The sequence below is a fragment of the Branchiostoma lanceolatum genome, chromosome 15, assembly GCF_035083965.1.
Source record: "Branchiostoma lanceolatum isolate klBraLanc5 chromosome 15, klBraLanc5.hap2, whole genome shotgun sequence".
Lineage (NCBI taxonomy): Eukaryota > Metazoa > Chordata > Leptocardii > Amphioxiformes > Branchiostomatidae > Branchiostoma > Branchiostoma lanceolatum.
Genome location: NC_089736.1, coordinates 12007935 through 12024708, shown reverse-complemented (window position 1 = coordinate 12024708; position 16774 = coordinate 12007935). Strand labels below are relative to the sequence as shown.

Below are 16774 nucleotides of genomic sequence, written 5' to 3'. Positions count from 1 at the left end.
TTTTGTGCCGCTTTTGCGCGCTTTTGATATGAAATCCCCAGGCAAATGTGGTAAACAGTGGCATTAAATGTCAATTGCATAAAGATGACAGCAACTAGAATATTTCCAGTTTTCAAGACTCATAAAATGCTTTGGGTGCCTTTAATGCAAACAATGAAGTTTTTTTGTTCATTACATTGTTATGGATGGGAAGAAATCACTCTGTAAACTTGTCATTGAACAAAGGTGGTTCAAAAGAGAGTTCATTTCTTTACTTCTGACTATAGTCTGATTTTCCCTCATATACATGTATAGGCTTTAGTTTAAAAGCTTACCGAACTTCCACACTTGAATGAATGCTTGGTATTGCAACTATTGAGACCAAGTCTATACAACAACATTTGGCATGGCATAGTGACACTTATATGAGAGATGAAGAAACAAAATTGACTACTTTGCGTTGTTTTAAAGGCAAGAAACATCCAAACATTGTGTAGAATTGTAGGCTGAGTACCATGCTCTGTAGTGACCACCGGCTCAAAAAAATTGCTTGCCAAAGCCGGCGTCACAATTCATGCAAGCGTCGGCCGAATTTGTAGATCACCCGAAGCTCGCCAAATTTCAAAATCGCTCAAGCGTTGACCATACTTTCCAATGAAAATCTCGGGTGACGTCCATCGAACACTAAAAACTAAAAATCCTCCACGAGATAGTACCATCTCTTGGACATGGATGAAGTCAGAATTGACTAACCTGGTAAAAGGCCAATATTTCGATTAACTTTGATTTCTAAAAATCGCCCGAAGCCCGCGTAATCGACAGGACGTCGGCCGTACTTCGGCTGAAAATGCACATTTGAAGCTCGCCAACGCGTCGGCCGAGCTGAATTTTTTATTTGTGACGGGGGCTAATTAACCGCGATTAGCAAGGGATTTTTTTTGAGCCAGCGGTCACTGCAGAGGATGGTACTCGGGCCAGTAGAATTGTGTAGACAACGTTCAAATGGCCAGACAAGAAGTTTTCACAAACAGTTCATTTTGTACAATGACTAATACTAAACAACACCAGCACAGTCTGAACTACATGTATACATGAGTTAAGCATTACAAAGTCAGGCTAAAGAAATTGGCTAGTAAAGCACTGTTTTATAGCCCAGCCATTATTTTATAAGAGGAAAAGGGATAGGCTCGGAGCGAACAACGCGCTACATTACGTGGCGTATCTCTTCGTCCATTGGCGAGCTATCCTGTCGTGTTCGTCTCTCGTGTTCGTATACTGTGTCGCAATCGTTCCGACTAAGGGGTCACCTGAAACAACAAAGCCAAGGTGAGTCGAATACACATTAAGTACAGTATTTTGTATTGTGTTGATAACCTCCCTGCGGATTTTGTAGCTGCCGAAACTGTGAACACCTTCAAGTCAAAACTGGACAACCACTGGAGGGGACTGGAGTACTCACCCAGCCCAACATGAACTCTCATTACAAACTCTGAACTTATAGCTTAAGACGCGGATCTTATAGGCAATATGCCTCCTATCCGAACACTTTGTTATGTTATGTTACATGTATGTACAGTCAAACCTGTCTATAGCGGTCACTCAAGGGACTGGCCAAAACTGGCCGCTAAGGACAGGTGGCCGCTATGGAGAAAATGTTGATTAATTGACCACGAGTGACACATGTTAGTTCAGTACCCACTGAGATACATTTTTTTTTATTCACCGTACAGTACACTCTACTCTACTCTACTCTAAACATTAACATAGGTAAGGCACATTTTAGAAATTCGCTTGTTGTTCTTTTACTTCTATTATGGGCTTGAAAAAAGAATTATTGTATCTGCCAACTCAAAAATCCATGGCTTGCTCGAGCTTCATGTCTGAACAGACCAGCATCGCCATACTCTACTCTTGATCATTCGCGACTGCTTCGCTGCAGGCACACGCGTCACCAACGAGTTTTAATCATATGAAACTAAGTCCTTCGCAGCAAAATGCCACCTTGTTAGTTAAGAACAAAATACATGTTGCTCAGTTGCCACTTACTGTTAGTTTTCGACCGTTTTCAAACATAAAATCGTGGCGATAATTTTCCTTGTCTGTTGTTGTTTGCTTGTCATGATCGGCTTCTACCATTATGCTAATAGGGTAATGAGAGGAAGGTCGCTCTTTTGAGGGCTTTTTTGTATTTTAAAAACATTGCAACAGCCCAAATTTTACATCATAGTAATGTTATCCATATTTAGTTTGAGCCTTTTGGTTAAGTGATTATCCTCAGTGATAGTTTGCAGCAAAATAAATTTAACACACTATACCTCCGCAACAGTGGTGTCTTCCGATGACCTTTATGCTGCTCCGCCATTGTGAAAATCGTGTTTGGGCACATTTCGGATGAATTCCCGGGGAAAACGGAAATATTGGGCCGACATTGAAACAATTCGCGAACTTAGCGCATCAGATACATGTGCGGGTTGTATTTTCCAAAAACTACCGTAATTTTTGCCCAGTCCAAAGGCACAGAAATAGTCAAATATGCTACGATGTACAAACGCAAGCCATGTGAAGAAATACTTCAATTCGCGTCAAACCATGGATAATCTAACAAAGATAAAACATTCTTGTTTTCTTTATCATTATCATCCTGTCAAGTTGAGTTCACATAAACTTGATAACTGCATCAAAAAATGAAGATTTTGAACCCGGCGTGTGGTGGCGATGCGGCTTCCACCGGCGCACATTGCCCGTTATCGGCAGTGTTACTGTACTCGCGGGACCGAAAATCGTCTGGCCGCGACCGCGTTGGACAGGTGGCCGCTATAGCCTTATTCTTAATGCTTATGTCAATGGGAAAAATCCAAGGGACCGACAAAAAGTGACCACTATGGGCAGGTGGCCGCTATGCAAAGGTGACCGCTAATACAGGTTTGACTGTATGTTGATTTAGATGGAGACAATTCATTACACTGGGTCAGGCAAGGTAGCTCTCGCTGGTAACAGCTGACCCAGGGCCAACAAAAATACAGACAAATGTACAACGTAAACATGATGTACAATAGATATAACAGTTACTCCAAATAACAGTTGAAGTTTCCACAACAACCATACATTTTGAACATGAAATTGAGTACAGTACAGTTGTTGGGTTCTTCAATAAAAAATCAATAAAAAATAGGCCATGTAATCTAAAAATATAGTTTCAGAGCTGTAATTCTATCAGTTTGATGCTGCTTTTCAGTAAAAGGAATGACTAAATCCACATACAACACCTTCTGTAACATAGCAATATCACAAAAAACTCTTAACAGTCAAAAAGTGCTCTCTTGTAAAATCTTATTCTTAAATTTCTCAAGAGCCAGGGAACAGGTTTTGTTCGCGTTAAGAATATTTGCGTTTGCGTGGAAAATGTTCGCGTTGAAAATTTGAAATGGAGAATTTATTTATAGGTTCAAAATATCATAAAATAGTAATTTTATCATCAAAATTTTTCTCCCTTGGGAATAGACTTCAGTCCCTTCGGAATCAACGTGTTTTTGTTTCTTTTAAATTTCAAAAATCCTTTGAATTTTGTTTGGATGTGAAACCTTAGATTTGTAAACCTTCAATTTCCTTCTGATCAACTAATTAGCATATTTTAACAAGCAAATGATCAAAATTACAGGCAAACTTTTCCCCTGAAAAGTGTGTGGGCAGGGTGTGGTGTGGTTTGGTGTGTGCTATTCCCAAGGGAAAAAAATTTTGATGATAAAATTACTTTGATATTTTGAACCTGTAAATATATTCTCCATTTCAAATTTTCAACGCGAAAATTTGCCGCGCGAACGTGAACATTCTTAACGCGAACAAAACCCCAACCCAAGAGCCACAACATAGTAGTACACTTTACCATCACTAACAGTTTTGGTAACCAGTATTCAGTTTTGGTACAAAGCAAGATTAGTATATCTATATGCCACCCATGTACTGACAAACACCTGTCAGAAAGTATCCCCAAGCTTGGAAAGTTACGTTAACAGGGTAACAAAGGTGCTCTCTTATCTGCCAGAGGAATGTCAGCCCGCTAGCTACATGTCATCCTTCAATGCCGCACACATTTTTGTAGAGGAAGAGACTTGCAAACAGCCATGATAGACATCACTGCTGACGGCAGTACGGAAACAGCCAGGCAAACCGACTTTGAAATGAGAGGGCTATCGTAGCCGCCATTTTAAGCATTAGGGACCGCGTCATGTAATTATTCTTCAAACCAAAATCAGTTTTAGATGCTTTCATTTGAATAGGTCTCCAAACCTAATTCCTATTGTCAAACTGACTTTGAAATGAGAGGGCTATCGTAGCCGCCATGTTAAGCATAAGGGACTGTGTCATGTAATTGTTCTTCAAACCAAAATCAGTTTTAGATGCTTTCATTTTTCTTCTTGTCTCAAACGACCAGGCAAACTGACTTTGAAATGAGAGGGCTATCGTAGCCGCCATTTTAAGCATTAAGGACTGTGTCATGTAATTATTCTTCAAACCAAAATTAGTTTTAGATGTTTTCATTTGAATAGGTCTCAAAACCTAATTCAAAAGGCCTAGTGAGGCAAACTGACTTTGAAATGAGAGGGCTATCGTAGCCGCCATTTTAAGCATTAGGGACTGTGTCATGTAATTATTCTTCAAACCAAAATCAGTTTTAGATGATTACGTTTGAATAGGTCTCCAAACCTTATTCTAATTGTCTCATTGCATTTCAAGCCCGTCTATATAAAATATGCATATGGATATTCTAAAAGCCCTAATAGATGCAATTAGTATTAATCATAATGCAGTCAAAAGAATGCTTTTGAGGTAACAAATGCACAAAATTCAAACCATCATTAGATTTGCATTTCGTTTCAAATTAACTGAGTGGGGGAAAAACCCTTTATGTTCCTCAGCTTTGTAATTAGAAATCTATGCAGCACCTTATAAATACATTTCCTTTATATAATCATAACACAGCTCGGGAAATTATTGACAGCTTAAGTCTCAGTGGCTCAGAAGATGCGTGGCATCCTTAATTGTAGTGTTATATGTTATTCATTTAATACTGCAGTAGATGGATTTGGACCCCAGCAAATAAGCCTCAGCAATTGAACAGCCAATAATACCTTCAATATATTCCTCTGACTCAAAAATTATGCCTTTCTAGATCTATTACTAGTATTAGATAGCCTTACTTCCAACCCACCATTTTTTGGATACCATATTATATCATGAACCAATTATCTTTTAGTATCTACAGCTCTGTTGATGACATAATGCCATCTTTAAACAGGCTTCGATAATTATACGACCCTTTTGTGTTGAGTTGAGTGATAGCACCCTTGGGACTAGTTGTATAAGCACACACTTCACTGTAAGGTACAAATAACAGCTTAGTATGGTTCTCATTTTTGTTACCCGTATTATAAGCCTTGATTAAATATTTTTGTCTTAAGGCCACACCAATTTAATTTCTTGGTTAACAGATTTTTTTAATTTTAGCACGAAGATATCATTTAAACAGAAAGCTAGGGTGAAAACTTGCACCTGACCCTGTTCACTCCCTGAAATTGTGTGCACCAAAGTACAAACTTTCCACTGAGATTCTGTTTTCCAATCTAGCATTTTTTCAAAAATTCCGTTAACCAAGAAACTAAAATGGTGTGGCCTTAGGCTCCAAGTATGGGTCTCATTTTTGTAATCATATTGCATGCGTTAACTAAATTTTTATGTCTTGAAATTGCATTCATATAAAAATAAAAATCCAAAATTATCCTTGAAGGATAATGTGATTCAGCATAGATGTATTAATCATTTACTTCTCATCATTTCACAAGTGTTGGAAAATGGCTGTCATAGGATTTTGACAGTCAAAGGCAGATAGAACAACTATGTACACCAAGTATGTTTCTCATTTTTGTTACCCATATTGCATGCGTTGACTACATTTTTATCCGCAATGTCTTGAAATTGCATACATACATACAAAGATCCAAAATTATCCTTAAAGCCAATTTGAATTCAGCAAAGATGCATTTAACATCCAATTTTTGTTTGACAAGTGTAGGAAAATGTCTTGTCAGAGGATTTTGACAATCAAAGGCAAGTAAAGTTTTATACCTAGTGGGTCTTCCAAATAGAAATTGACATGCAACATCATTCAATTGACCTTGATGTACGGACTAAAACTGGTTTTCCTTCTTACACAGCCATGCCCATGAATGCTAAGTTCACATAGATGGAGTGCTACATGAATAAATGCCTGGGGAGTAGGCATACACAAAAGATGTGTTCTCAACTTCCTCATTTGACAAACATGTATAAATAGTTTTAAAATATGGTAAAAGGGGAATTGTTTTAAGGCCACACCAATTGAATTTCTTGGTTACCAGATTTTTATTTAAAAAAAAAAAATTTTCATGACTTTTATTTTTTAATTTTTTTTTTTGGAAAATAAAAATCCGGTAACCAAGAAATTAAATTGGTGTGGCCTAATGGATTTAACTTTGCAACGGGGAGCAAAATTTATCAGTGTTTTTTTAAGTTTACAGTTGAAACTGCCATGCAGGGTTTTACTGATAAAAGGGAAATGCTTGCAGTGGTTTTAAATTAAAGAGGTCACCGCAAAAAATGTGAACCTAAAAATTAACGAAGAAATTAAATTGCTGTGGCCTTAAATTTAGTTCAAATTTTGAGTTATGATACATGTATGTTCTTGCTTACTTGGATTGCAGTCCGTTAGCAGTGAGCAGATAGACAGCAGGACTTTGGAGATGGTGAGGGCGGGGCTCCAGTTGTCCTTCAGGATGTCCAGACAGATCACACCTTGGCTGTTGATGTTACAGTGGTAGATACGGGTCCGGAATGTCACCTGGACACACAGGCAAAAATCAACAGTCGTAAAACTTCATTTCTCTCTGACGATTCATTTTACAATAAACGTCTTCACAAAGACCCCGTTCATACTAAGTCGCCCGAATCGCTGAAATCGCCAAAGCCGCATTGCTGTGGCCTAGAATGAACGCTCCAATTCGCATGTGAAAACGCCCGATGAGCATCGCAGCGAATCTACCTCCGGGAGGTGGATTACTACCGACTTTAGCTGGCGTGTTACGCCGAAGGGCGGTTATACCGGCTATACAGATACAGACAGACTTGACCCCATTCCGGCTATGTATGTACGCTCGAAGTCGCTGGCTGCGCATCGGGCGCATTACTTTGCATATTGACCCGGACATGGTTCAAGGGGTCATATGTGACGTCAGCCTTGATTTCTGCTCATTTGCCGCCGTAATACGATATTTGCCTACCTCCTAGCTTGTTGGAATATTTCGCGGAAATATGGCAGTATCGGTTGATTTTGGCGTCTGGGATGACGAAGAGACACACGTGCTCATGGCCATCTTCGGGGATGTGGGGATACAGATGAAACTTAGGGATCCCGCCGGAACAAGAGCGTGTATGAGGAAGTAGCGATTTTACAACTCGCGCTCGTTCAACCCCCCGTGTGAAGGAATGCGGCTTCGGCGATTTCGGCGATTCGGGTGACTTGCACTGCATAGTATGAACAGGGTCTCTGAGGATTGATTACAACAGACGTCTTCACAAAGTGTCCAACGAAAGCCATGGCTCACCTTGGGAGGTTTGAAGGGATAGTCTTGTGAGAAGTGGATGTCCAGGAAGAAAACTCCGCCCTCGTACACAGACCCAGGCGGTCCCAAGATGGTGGACACCCATTCATACAGGTTGTCTCCCTTTGGACCAGCACTACCGAAAATAAGGAAATTATAAGTGATTAAACAATATCCAGATGGCAGTGTAAGCCAATAATGTTTTCAATTTCATTTGCAGCGTATTAAGAATGGTACTCAAATACACCTATTATTCTACACTTAAACTTCAGAAATCTAAATTTCTCTATGTTCATGTACAAGTGTTACTTTCAGCATTTCATATTTCCATAGTCAATCTAATATGTGACCTTGCCAATCTTGAAATAATCAATGTTGACCATAATTTTTTTACAAGCCATTTGTTCTATAACGTTATCATTAAATGAAATATCTATTGGTACAGTTGAAACATTCTTCTTTTTACTGGCAATTTTGCATGTAGTATAACATATGTCCTAAAGGTCAGGAGGTTTTTCATACAAAGAAATCATACGATGGAAGTCCCATGTGAATCCAGCACCCTAATGCATAGTGAGTGGCACTCAAAATCCCTTAGGCTTAGGAAAAAAATATTGTTTCTGGTTAACCAACAGACCCTAGCCTTTTTTTGGTCGACGACTAGCATGGGACATATAATTTGAACTTTCTGATAGATAAAAATTCAAAATAAAATTGAGGAAGTCTTGCGTATTTTCTTGCAGACTTCCTGTATTTCACAGTCCTCTAACAGATTAACTTAAAGGCTTTATTTAAACAATTAATGTAATGTAGTAATGTGTAAACATTGTTCAGTTTATTGATATACATGTTCTTGTGCCAAGTATATCTGTTTGAATACAATATGATATAAAAAAATATCACTTATAATGTATTAGCAGTGTCACGGTACATTCAAGTTTTGCAAGGTTAAACGGTATTTGTTGCCGAAATGAAAAAGAGGAGAAGCCCTACCTACCGACCCTTAATTTTTTTTGTATCATAAACAACATTTTTCCCTAGGCCTTAGATTGCAGGTTTATACAAGAATCTGCATCTGTTCTGGGATTTGGTTACTGTAAATGCATTTAAGTTTGCATGGTTTATATTTTGTGCTAAGGAGAAAATGGAGTGTTTGCGGTGGTTTTAAGTTTGCGGCAGTGCTATTGTCACATACTGCTACAGTATTGGACAGGCTTTTAGCTAGGATTTACAGACAAGGTGTCCAAAAATGGGGTGGGGGGGGGGGGTAATGCTGTAATGCGGGGGTTAGGTGTGTTCTTGTCTTATCATACCTTTAGCAGACCATTTCAAGCACTAAAAACAAAAATGTGTCTGTATTTACCAGGGAAACGGGGTCCTCTGAGCGTCTAGCTGAAAAAGAGGGCGTCCCATTTCCTTGTTATTTTAGTATCATGCGTCCAGATGACGCATGGACGCATGCCTAGCTAAAAGCCTGGTATTGGACAAAAATGTTCGCGGGCGTTTTAAATTCGTGGTGAAACGGTCACCGCGAAAACCGCGAACATAAAACAACCGCGAACATTTCTGCATTTACAGTACTTCTTCCTTGTCTGCTGAATCAAAGAATTCCGTCTATGCCTTTGTTATGATATTTGCAAGCAAACAAACTGCAAACCCTCCTGTATGCAGTGGTGATAACGTATACCACATACTTGTCATACCATATCTGGGATCCATATGTATCATGCAGGCCCTTCCGACCGGAACAAATTACCCTACAAGGCCACATGCCATTATAATAACTTCCACCATCCTATCATTATTAATAAGAATAACAGCCTGAACTCAAAGCGTAATACTGAGACAAAGTGTAATGCTTTCTCGATGGCCAATAGTGCAACACGGCTTTGGTAAGGCTCATGTTTTAAGCCAAGCACACCAGGTCACCCCTACTCTTCTCGATAAGTGTGTTGGGTTCTTTTATATACAGAGGTGTAATGATTAAGGATCCCCCTACACAGAACGGCCAGCTTGGATCATTCCATTTTTTCACTGGCCATACCAATTTCTTTCCTTGCCTCTCGGACATTTTGAAGTAAAAATTTGCATCCTTCTGCATGTATAGACAATCTACAGCCCTTAGACTCTGTAACCATGTTAATATTTCAATTTTAGCCTTATCTTTAAAAATCCGAGAAACAACAAATAAGATAAATGAGGAGAATTTTTTTGCCGTCCCGACAAGCAAATTTCCGTCCCAGGACGGAGGGACGGGTCCTGGAGACACCCCTGCCAGAAACACAACTTTTTTTCTAGGCCTGAACAGCCTACATTGGCATGTTGCCAGGCTATGTTTACACAGTGAACACTGACCAAACAGTATTTCTCTATTGCACAAACAACTTGTCGAACAAAGGTTGGGTTGGTACAGTTACAGCCATTCATCAAGGACATTCCAAGCACATTTCTCAATACATTCCCGGTTTTTCAAGTACCGTTTACAAACAGTATTACTGTAATAGTGTTGAAAGGTTTGTCAAAAGCTGTGACAGAAAATACCGTAATTCTTGATTTGTTTTAACGGTAACTTAATTTTAGGGACTTTCATGGTCAATAGTCACCTGCTAAACTTTCATCATCGCAAATATTTGATATCACTAACATTTGAGACAGATACATTTGAGACAGTTGCATTTTTACCAACAGTTACTGCAATATTAAATGAATAAGCAGTATCTCTCTCTCTCTCTCTCTTTCATGTTGTTTTTCAAATCTAACATTTTTTAAAAATTTTTTTTATTCCGTTACCAAGAAAATAAATTGGTGTGGCCTTAGAGCTTTATATAGAGGTCATGGACTGCTAATGTTACCAAAATTAGAACAAGAGTGTACTGCCTAGGTTATAAGCCGAGAAACAATTATGATCAACTAGTGCACTTCTAAAATGGCTACCAAAAATTATGCAAATTGTGTTATTAGAAGAAGGCCAACTCCTTTACTTGGCTTTTCTATAGCTACATCTTTACATAATGAACTGTTGCATGGTCTCCAGACTGTGAATAATATGTCTAGCCAGAATCTATGGAAACATATTAACTGAATTCTTCTTTCAGCGAGCCTTCATTTTATATAATCTGAGAATTTGACCTCAGTCGTGACTTGTTTTAGCTATTGGTACCAAAATCCACATAATGTAAATTTTCATGGGGGTTTAAATGTGCATTTTTTTAGGTCACTGCAAAAATGCTTCTTCGGTCATCTGCCTGCCTTCTGCCTTGTTTCTGCCCTAACCAAAAACCACCACGGACATTCCATTTTTCCCTGACTCGAAATTAAATCCCAGAAAAATTGGTACATTGTGCAAGTACAGCCAAATCAAATCAAATACAGTATTTCTCTAGGCATTCTGATTTCAGCAAATAAAAAATACTGGTATTTGTACTTTGTATAGATATACATCTTTGTATAGATATACGTCATTTTGGATGGTGACGTAAAGCCGGCGGCCCCGTGTATGAGGGAGCTTCAGGCATTAGCCTCAAGAGTCAAACCTCTGCACGTAAAAGAACCCAACACACTTATCGAGAAGAGTAGGGGTGACCCAGAGTGCTTGGCCAAAAACGCAAGCCGTAGGGAAGCCACATTGCACTACCACTAGCTACTTGAAAAAGCATCATGCTTCACCTCAAATGAGGATGCCTTGAAACGAAAAAACAAAACGGATATAGTGGAACATCAAATCCCTATTTACCCCCGTAATCTTGTCTTTATGGTTTTAATTCTCTTAAGGTATATTGCACCATTATTCAAATTCATCAGAAATTGTCTCAAAAGGGCAGCAGGTGCTGAGATGGCTAGGTACTTGTTTCTGGGGAGTCTCGAAATGAGCAATTAAGGGAGACCCTCTAATGCCATTTAGATAGAATGATAAAGAAATAGGTCAACTGTGGGAGAAGCTTTCATTAAAATCTTGAGAGATGATCGCCAATTTGGGTCAATGTTCCAGACATGTTATAGTATACAGATAGTGTACAAACACTGACAATAAATGCACATCATATACACACATCACCCTAAGCCTCGAAATTTGGTTTAACAAGAAAAATGTGTTTTTTCAAACAGTTTAAATATGATGTGGGTTCTAAGGCCACAATAATTTACTGTTACCAGTACTGCATTTATCAGTTCCCTGGTATTTCATTTTGGGGTAGGGAGAAAATGGAGTGTTTGCTGGGGTGTTAAGTTTGCGGTTGAAATCGGCAGAAGACGGAACAAGCCTTTCCGTGGTGGTTATAAGTTCGCGTTGAAAACCACCTTGAAAATGTCAACATTTGCCGTAATTTCAAATTGCGGCTTACCCGATTTAGGAAAAAAACATACTACTAAACTGGATGGTCAAAATGTAAGCAGACAAAGAAGCACAAATGCATTGGCATGGGACAAGGTGAAAGCTAGAATTCTAAATGGGTCTGCATGCGGTTTTCCACAAGGCGTAGGCAGCCTATTTTGATTTCCCATAATTCGTAGGGAAATCCACCTTATTCACGTAATTCGTAGCAAGGCGACCAAATTAAGCTTAATTGCCTTCCTTGATTTTAGCGTAATATGTAGGGGGTTCTTCTGAACTCAGCCTAAAGCATTGTCGGGACCCCCATACAGACCCTCTAAATCCATGAGGTCTGGCAAAGACCCAAACCACACATCTTCTGTATACATGTCGTTGATTACTAAGGAGAGTGAAATTCAGTGGATTCTAGACTGCTTTCTTTTTTGAGGAGATGCTTGCTTTTGTCTAAGAAAACTGTACAGTAGGCCACACAAATTTGAAGGTCAACATAAAAGACAACGTGAGGGGAAAGTCCCTACAGTTTCAAGGGATGTACACTCCGATATAATACTTCCTCCCAGCCTATAGCTTATAATGTTTTCAATTTGTCCTCTGCCAAAATTTTTAGATCTACTTTGACACTTTCGAGAACCAAGAAAATATAAACTGCATACTGTAAATCTTGAAATGTTTGCAGTGGTCTTATTTTTGCATTTTTTGCAGGGACATCTCCACTGCCAATTCATGACACCGTGAATATGCATTACTGTATGCATTTAAGTTCGCGTGGTTTTTATTTCCCGGTAGGAAGAAAATGGAGCGTTCGCAGTGGTTTTGAGTTCGCATTTGAAACAGTAGTAGTGCTACAGTTATAGGTGGGCTAAAAGTTTTGCGGTGGTTTTAAGTTCGCGCTGAAAGTTCACCGCAAAAACCTCAAACATAAAACCACCGCGAACATTTCTGCATTTACAGTATCACTACTGTAATCAGAATTGTTTCAACCTGCACAAACTCAAAACACAGCAAAAACCTTCTTTCAGGCCTGCGATCGTAAAATTAAATCCCTGCAAAAATATATGAATTCACAGTAACAAGATGGTAATATTTCCTTTGGAAGCCAGTTCAAGACACCGTTTTAGGCCTATCAAAATTACAATCTAAGTCTACCAAGCTATATATTGTGATTTGCATTTAAGTCGCATGGTTTTTATTTCGCACTGAGGCGAAAATTGAGTGTTCACGGTGGTTTTAAGTTTGCGGCAGCGCTTTAGTAATGTACTGCTACAGCATTGGACAAAAATGTTTGCGGTGGTTTTAATTTCGCGGTGAAACGGTCACCGCGAAAACCGCGAACATAAAACCACCGCAAACGTTTCTGCATTTACAGTATTTCCTTTGGAAGCCAGTTCAAGCCACCCCTTTATGTCTATCAAAATTACAATCTATGTCTATCAAGCTATCATATTTGTTTCTAATAAAGAATGTATAACAACTACAGAGATACTAGTGACTCACTAACACTTAATATTTATTAGTCAAACATATCCAAACATCTGCTACCTTCTACTTTTGTTAATGATTAAAATTACACCTTGTCTCGTGGGGCAACAGCTGGTTGTTAAAATGTATCCTACAAAGAGATTCTAGCTTCACAATACTGTTCATAATGTCTCCAGTCCTACAACAATCTGGAAACAACAAAAAGCTACTGTAAATGCAGAAATTTTCGCAGCGGTTTTATGTCCGCAGTTTTCGAGGTGAACTCTTCGGCGCAAACTTAAAACCACTGCAAAGCTTTTTGCCTACCTATTACAGTAGCGCTACTATTGTTTCAAATGCGAACACTCCATTTTGTCCCTACCACAAAATAAAAACCATGCAAACTTAACTGTATTTACAGTATTATCTTCTCTTAATGTTATTAAATCTTCTAAATCTAATGAAGACATGGGCTTGTTTAGGTTCCACTAGGAATTCCACATCTTTCCACAGTGAAATTCTTCAGCAACATGAAAATCCTGGTGTTACACGGTTGAAAATAATGGGTGCATATGCACTACTGTGCACCCAAAATTGAAGCTGTGCACTTAATTTTTGACCGTCGGTGTATTGGTGAACCTGGATATTTCTGTGGGTTTATGTACGTAATGGTACTGATATAATTCTACAGTTAGTCTAGTATGCAGCATAGTCTTGACATTCATGCGTATTAAAGACAAAAATGATAAAACCTTTGTTGTTGTACTTTTCAAAATTTTGAAGTCAGCAATATAGACTCTTAGATTAATGCTCTAAAGAGAGGTATTAAGGTTTGTTATTAGGTTTTGGTGACATTCTACTATAAATATATTAATTTCATACTGTGCACCATGATTTTTTACCAAAAATGAATTTCAACCCTGTGCAACAATGACTGAGTTGTGCTATCAGGTTTCAGATAATTTATATTGTCTTCATTATCTTTCGCAATGCCCTACAGCTAATGGTACAAAACAGGTCTCAATTTTCAAGGCCAATATGCTTTATGAAACATTACTAACAGTCTAGATAACCTTCAAAAGCGAAGAATGTGTGTTTATTAAAAACCTGAAGCCCATGTGCCTTTTTTAATAGTTTTAATCTGGATTTGTAATAATTTCTTTTGTCAGTACAAGACCAGAAAGCTAATGATATGGATGATAGTTTAATATGCTGTGATCTACATTTGTCTGAATGCATTTATGTAACATCAAACAAAGGAGTTGACGTGTGTGTCTCTCCTTTAAATGCCAGCTCATTAATGTCCTTGCAATTCAAATTGGATTCTGTCTTCAGTGTCGCATTTAATTGAATACCTGTCATCCATATTGTAAAGCTAATTTTGCTGACCCAATTTTCGGCTGTAATGCATGTCCATGACTGTCCGAATAAGCAGTACATTTTAATGCGTCACTTGCCAAAATGAATAGCCAGTTACTGGATGGTTTTCTTAAATGATGTGGATCGTAAGACATAAATACAGGTGTTTCGCTTTGCCCCGACCCCACCTGTAGAAACCTAAGCCGTGGCCATCTTCACCCCAACTTGTTCAGGTGCTACTTGACACCTGGGTACTCAGGAGGCCCCTTTGTTTGTCACCTGTGAGGAAAGCCGGCTCTGTTTGTGTAGGGAGAGCTTCCACTCTCACAACCTCACCTTAAACCTTAACACAACTCCACATCTATCTACCTGCAGTTGGGCGGCGGGTCCAGCGTGATTTCTGCCAGCTCTTTCTGGATCCTGCACAAAAACAATGCGGGGAACAGGTGAGAGTTACCCAGAGGGAAACATCCCTGCCCAAAAAACAACTGCAGACGCGATAAAATAAACCGTGAGCAGAAGCTGACAAAGGAAGGCGACATAATCACTGTGCAAAGTACACACACAAGATGGCCGCCTCAGCTGACCCTCCCGTTATTTTATGCACCACCATACTCTCTCCCCCGCCCTTAAACACCACCAATTCCACATCCACGGCAAACTACACTTAAGAACCAACAAGATGGTATAAATCTTCGCTCCTTCCCGCACTTCTGTGTCCAACAGGACCAGGTTTTAGCTTATATGCAAATGAGCTGATTGGCAGTATTACAAGGAGAGGCTGGCATGATTAATGGTGATAGAAAATGCGGCGTCGCGATGTTATTAATGCCGACTTGATCTGGTACCTCTTAGCGCTGGTGGACAGCGCCTTGGTGGACTTCAGCAGCTTAAGGTTGTTGTCTCTCTGGTCCTTGGGTCTCCGAGAAGAGTTGGAGGAGGAACTTGAAGACGTCCCGGCTTGCTCGGCTGCAGACATCTTCTCAGGACACGTCCCTGGTATACCGATCGATTGCCAAAATATATACGGTATCAAGCCGGTCTGTTGGTACACCCAAGGTCAATGGTTCGACTCCCAGCGAGCTGTGATGTACTATCTCCGCTGCAGATTCAATCTGGTGGTCACGAGTTCTATTCCTGTAGGAAATGAGAACACATCCGCTATTTAGTTACCGTCCCCATGTGTCAGCACGGGACGCTTTCCCTTTAAAATTAGACATTTAAAAATTAAACCCCCCAAAACAGCTGTCAACGCCTGTCTAACAAAGAGCACAGGTTTGTGAACAAGGCTTAGATGAAGGATGGTTTCTGATCACTACTTGGATAGAATTTGATAAGGGGTTAAGGTTACTTTCAATAGCAAAATGCCTCATCAAAAAGCATAGGCCGCCAATCGACCGGCTTAAGACAATCACTTCTAGACGTCGTTTGGCGACAAAAGGCGGGAAAATCTCACCGTTTCCTGGAGCTATGACAGCAAAGGAACGCCTCAGGCTACCAGTTGGTTACAATTTCGGCGAAATAAAGCCGAGAAATTAAGAAATTCGGACAGAAAATCCGGCAAGCCGCGTGTCTTGTTACCAGCGCCGGCTGTTCTATTACCCTCCCTCCGGAACTATCACAATTAAGCGGAAACGAGCTATTCACTTTCTTTGTTCGTCGTTTCTTTAAATCTACAACTCGTCTTCACCACATATCATCATGGCGTTAGTTTTAGATCAGGAAACTATCTAGTCACTAAATGGAACCTTTAAAACGATGATTAATGTTTCAGGAAAGTCGAGTAAATCTCTTGATAGTGGACTTAGGGAGGGAGAACAAATAGAGAACGGCTAATGTACTCAGGGAATTAGCTGTAATGCCCTGGCGACTGTGATACGCAGCGGTTTTTATAAGCAAGCTAGGAATAAATGGTTTTGGTTCTTGAGCGATAAATTGTGATAAATATCGGAATATCTAGATATCAGGTAGCATATCGTGAGGGCGAGTGAAGATATAAATAGCAAATGGTTGT

The 16774-nt window shown here is 39.4% G+C and overlaps 1 protein-coding gene across 1 annotated transcript; it reads right to left on the bottom strand.

Moving 5' to 3' along the window:
* Positions 1-1066: 1066 nt before the first annotated feature.
* LOC136420852 (ubiquitin-conjugating enzyme E2 E1-like) lies at positions 1067-16332 on the bottom strand. The gene is made up of 6 exons (XM_066407965.1): positions 16217-16332; positions 15609-15897; positions 15130-15180; positions 7617-7749; positions 6706-6853; positions 1067-1286 (listed from the first exon to the last, which is right to left on the bottom strand). The coding sequence occupies exons 2-6, from the start codon at positions 15737-15739 to the stop codon at positions 1189-1191; spliced, it is 561 nt and encodes a 186-aa protein (XP_066264062.1). The 5' UTR covers positions 15740-15897; positions 16217-16332; the 3' UTR covers positions 1067-1188.
* Between the last annotated feature and the right edge of the window lie 442 nt (positions 16333-16774).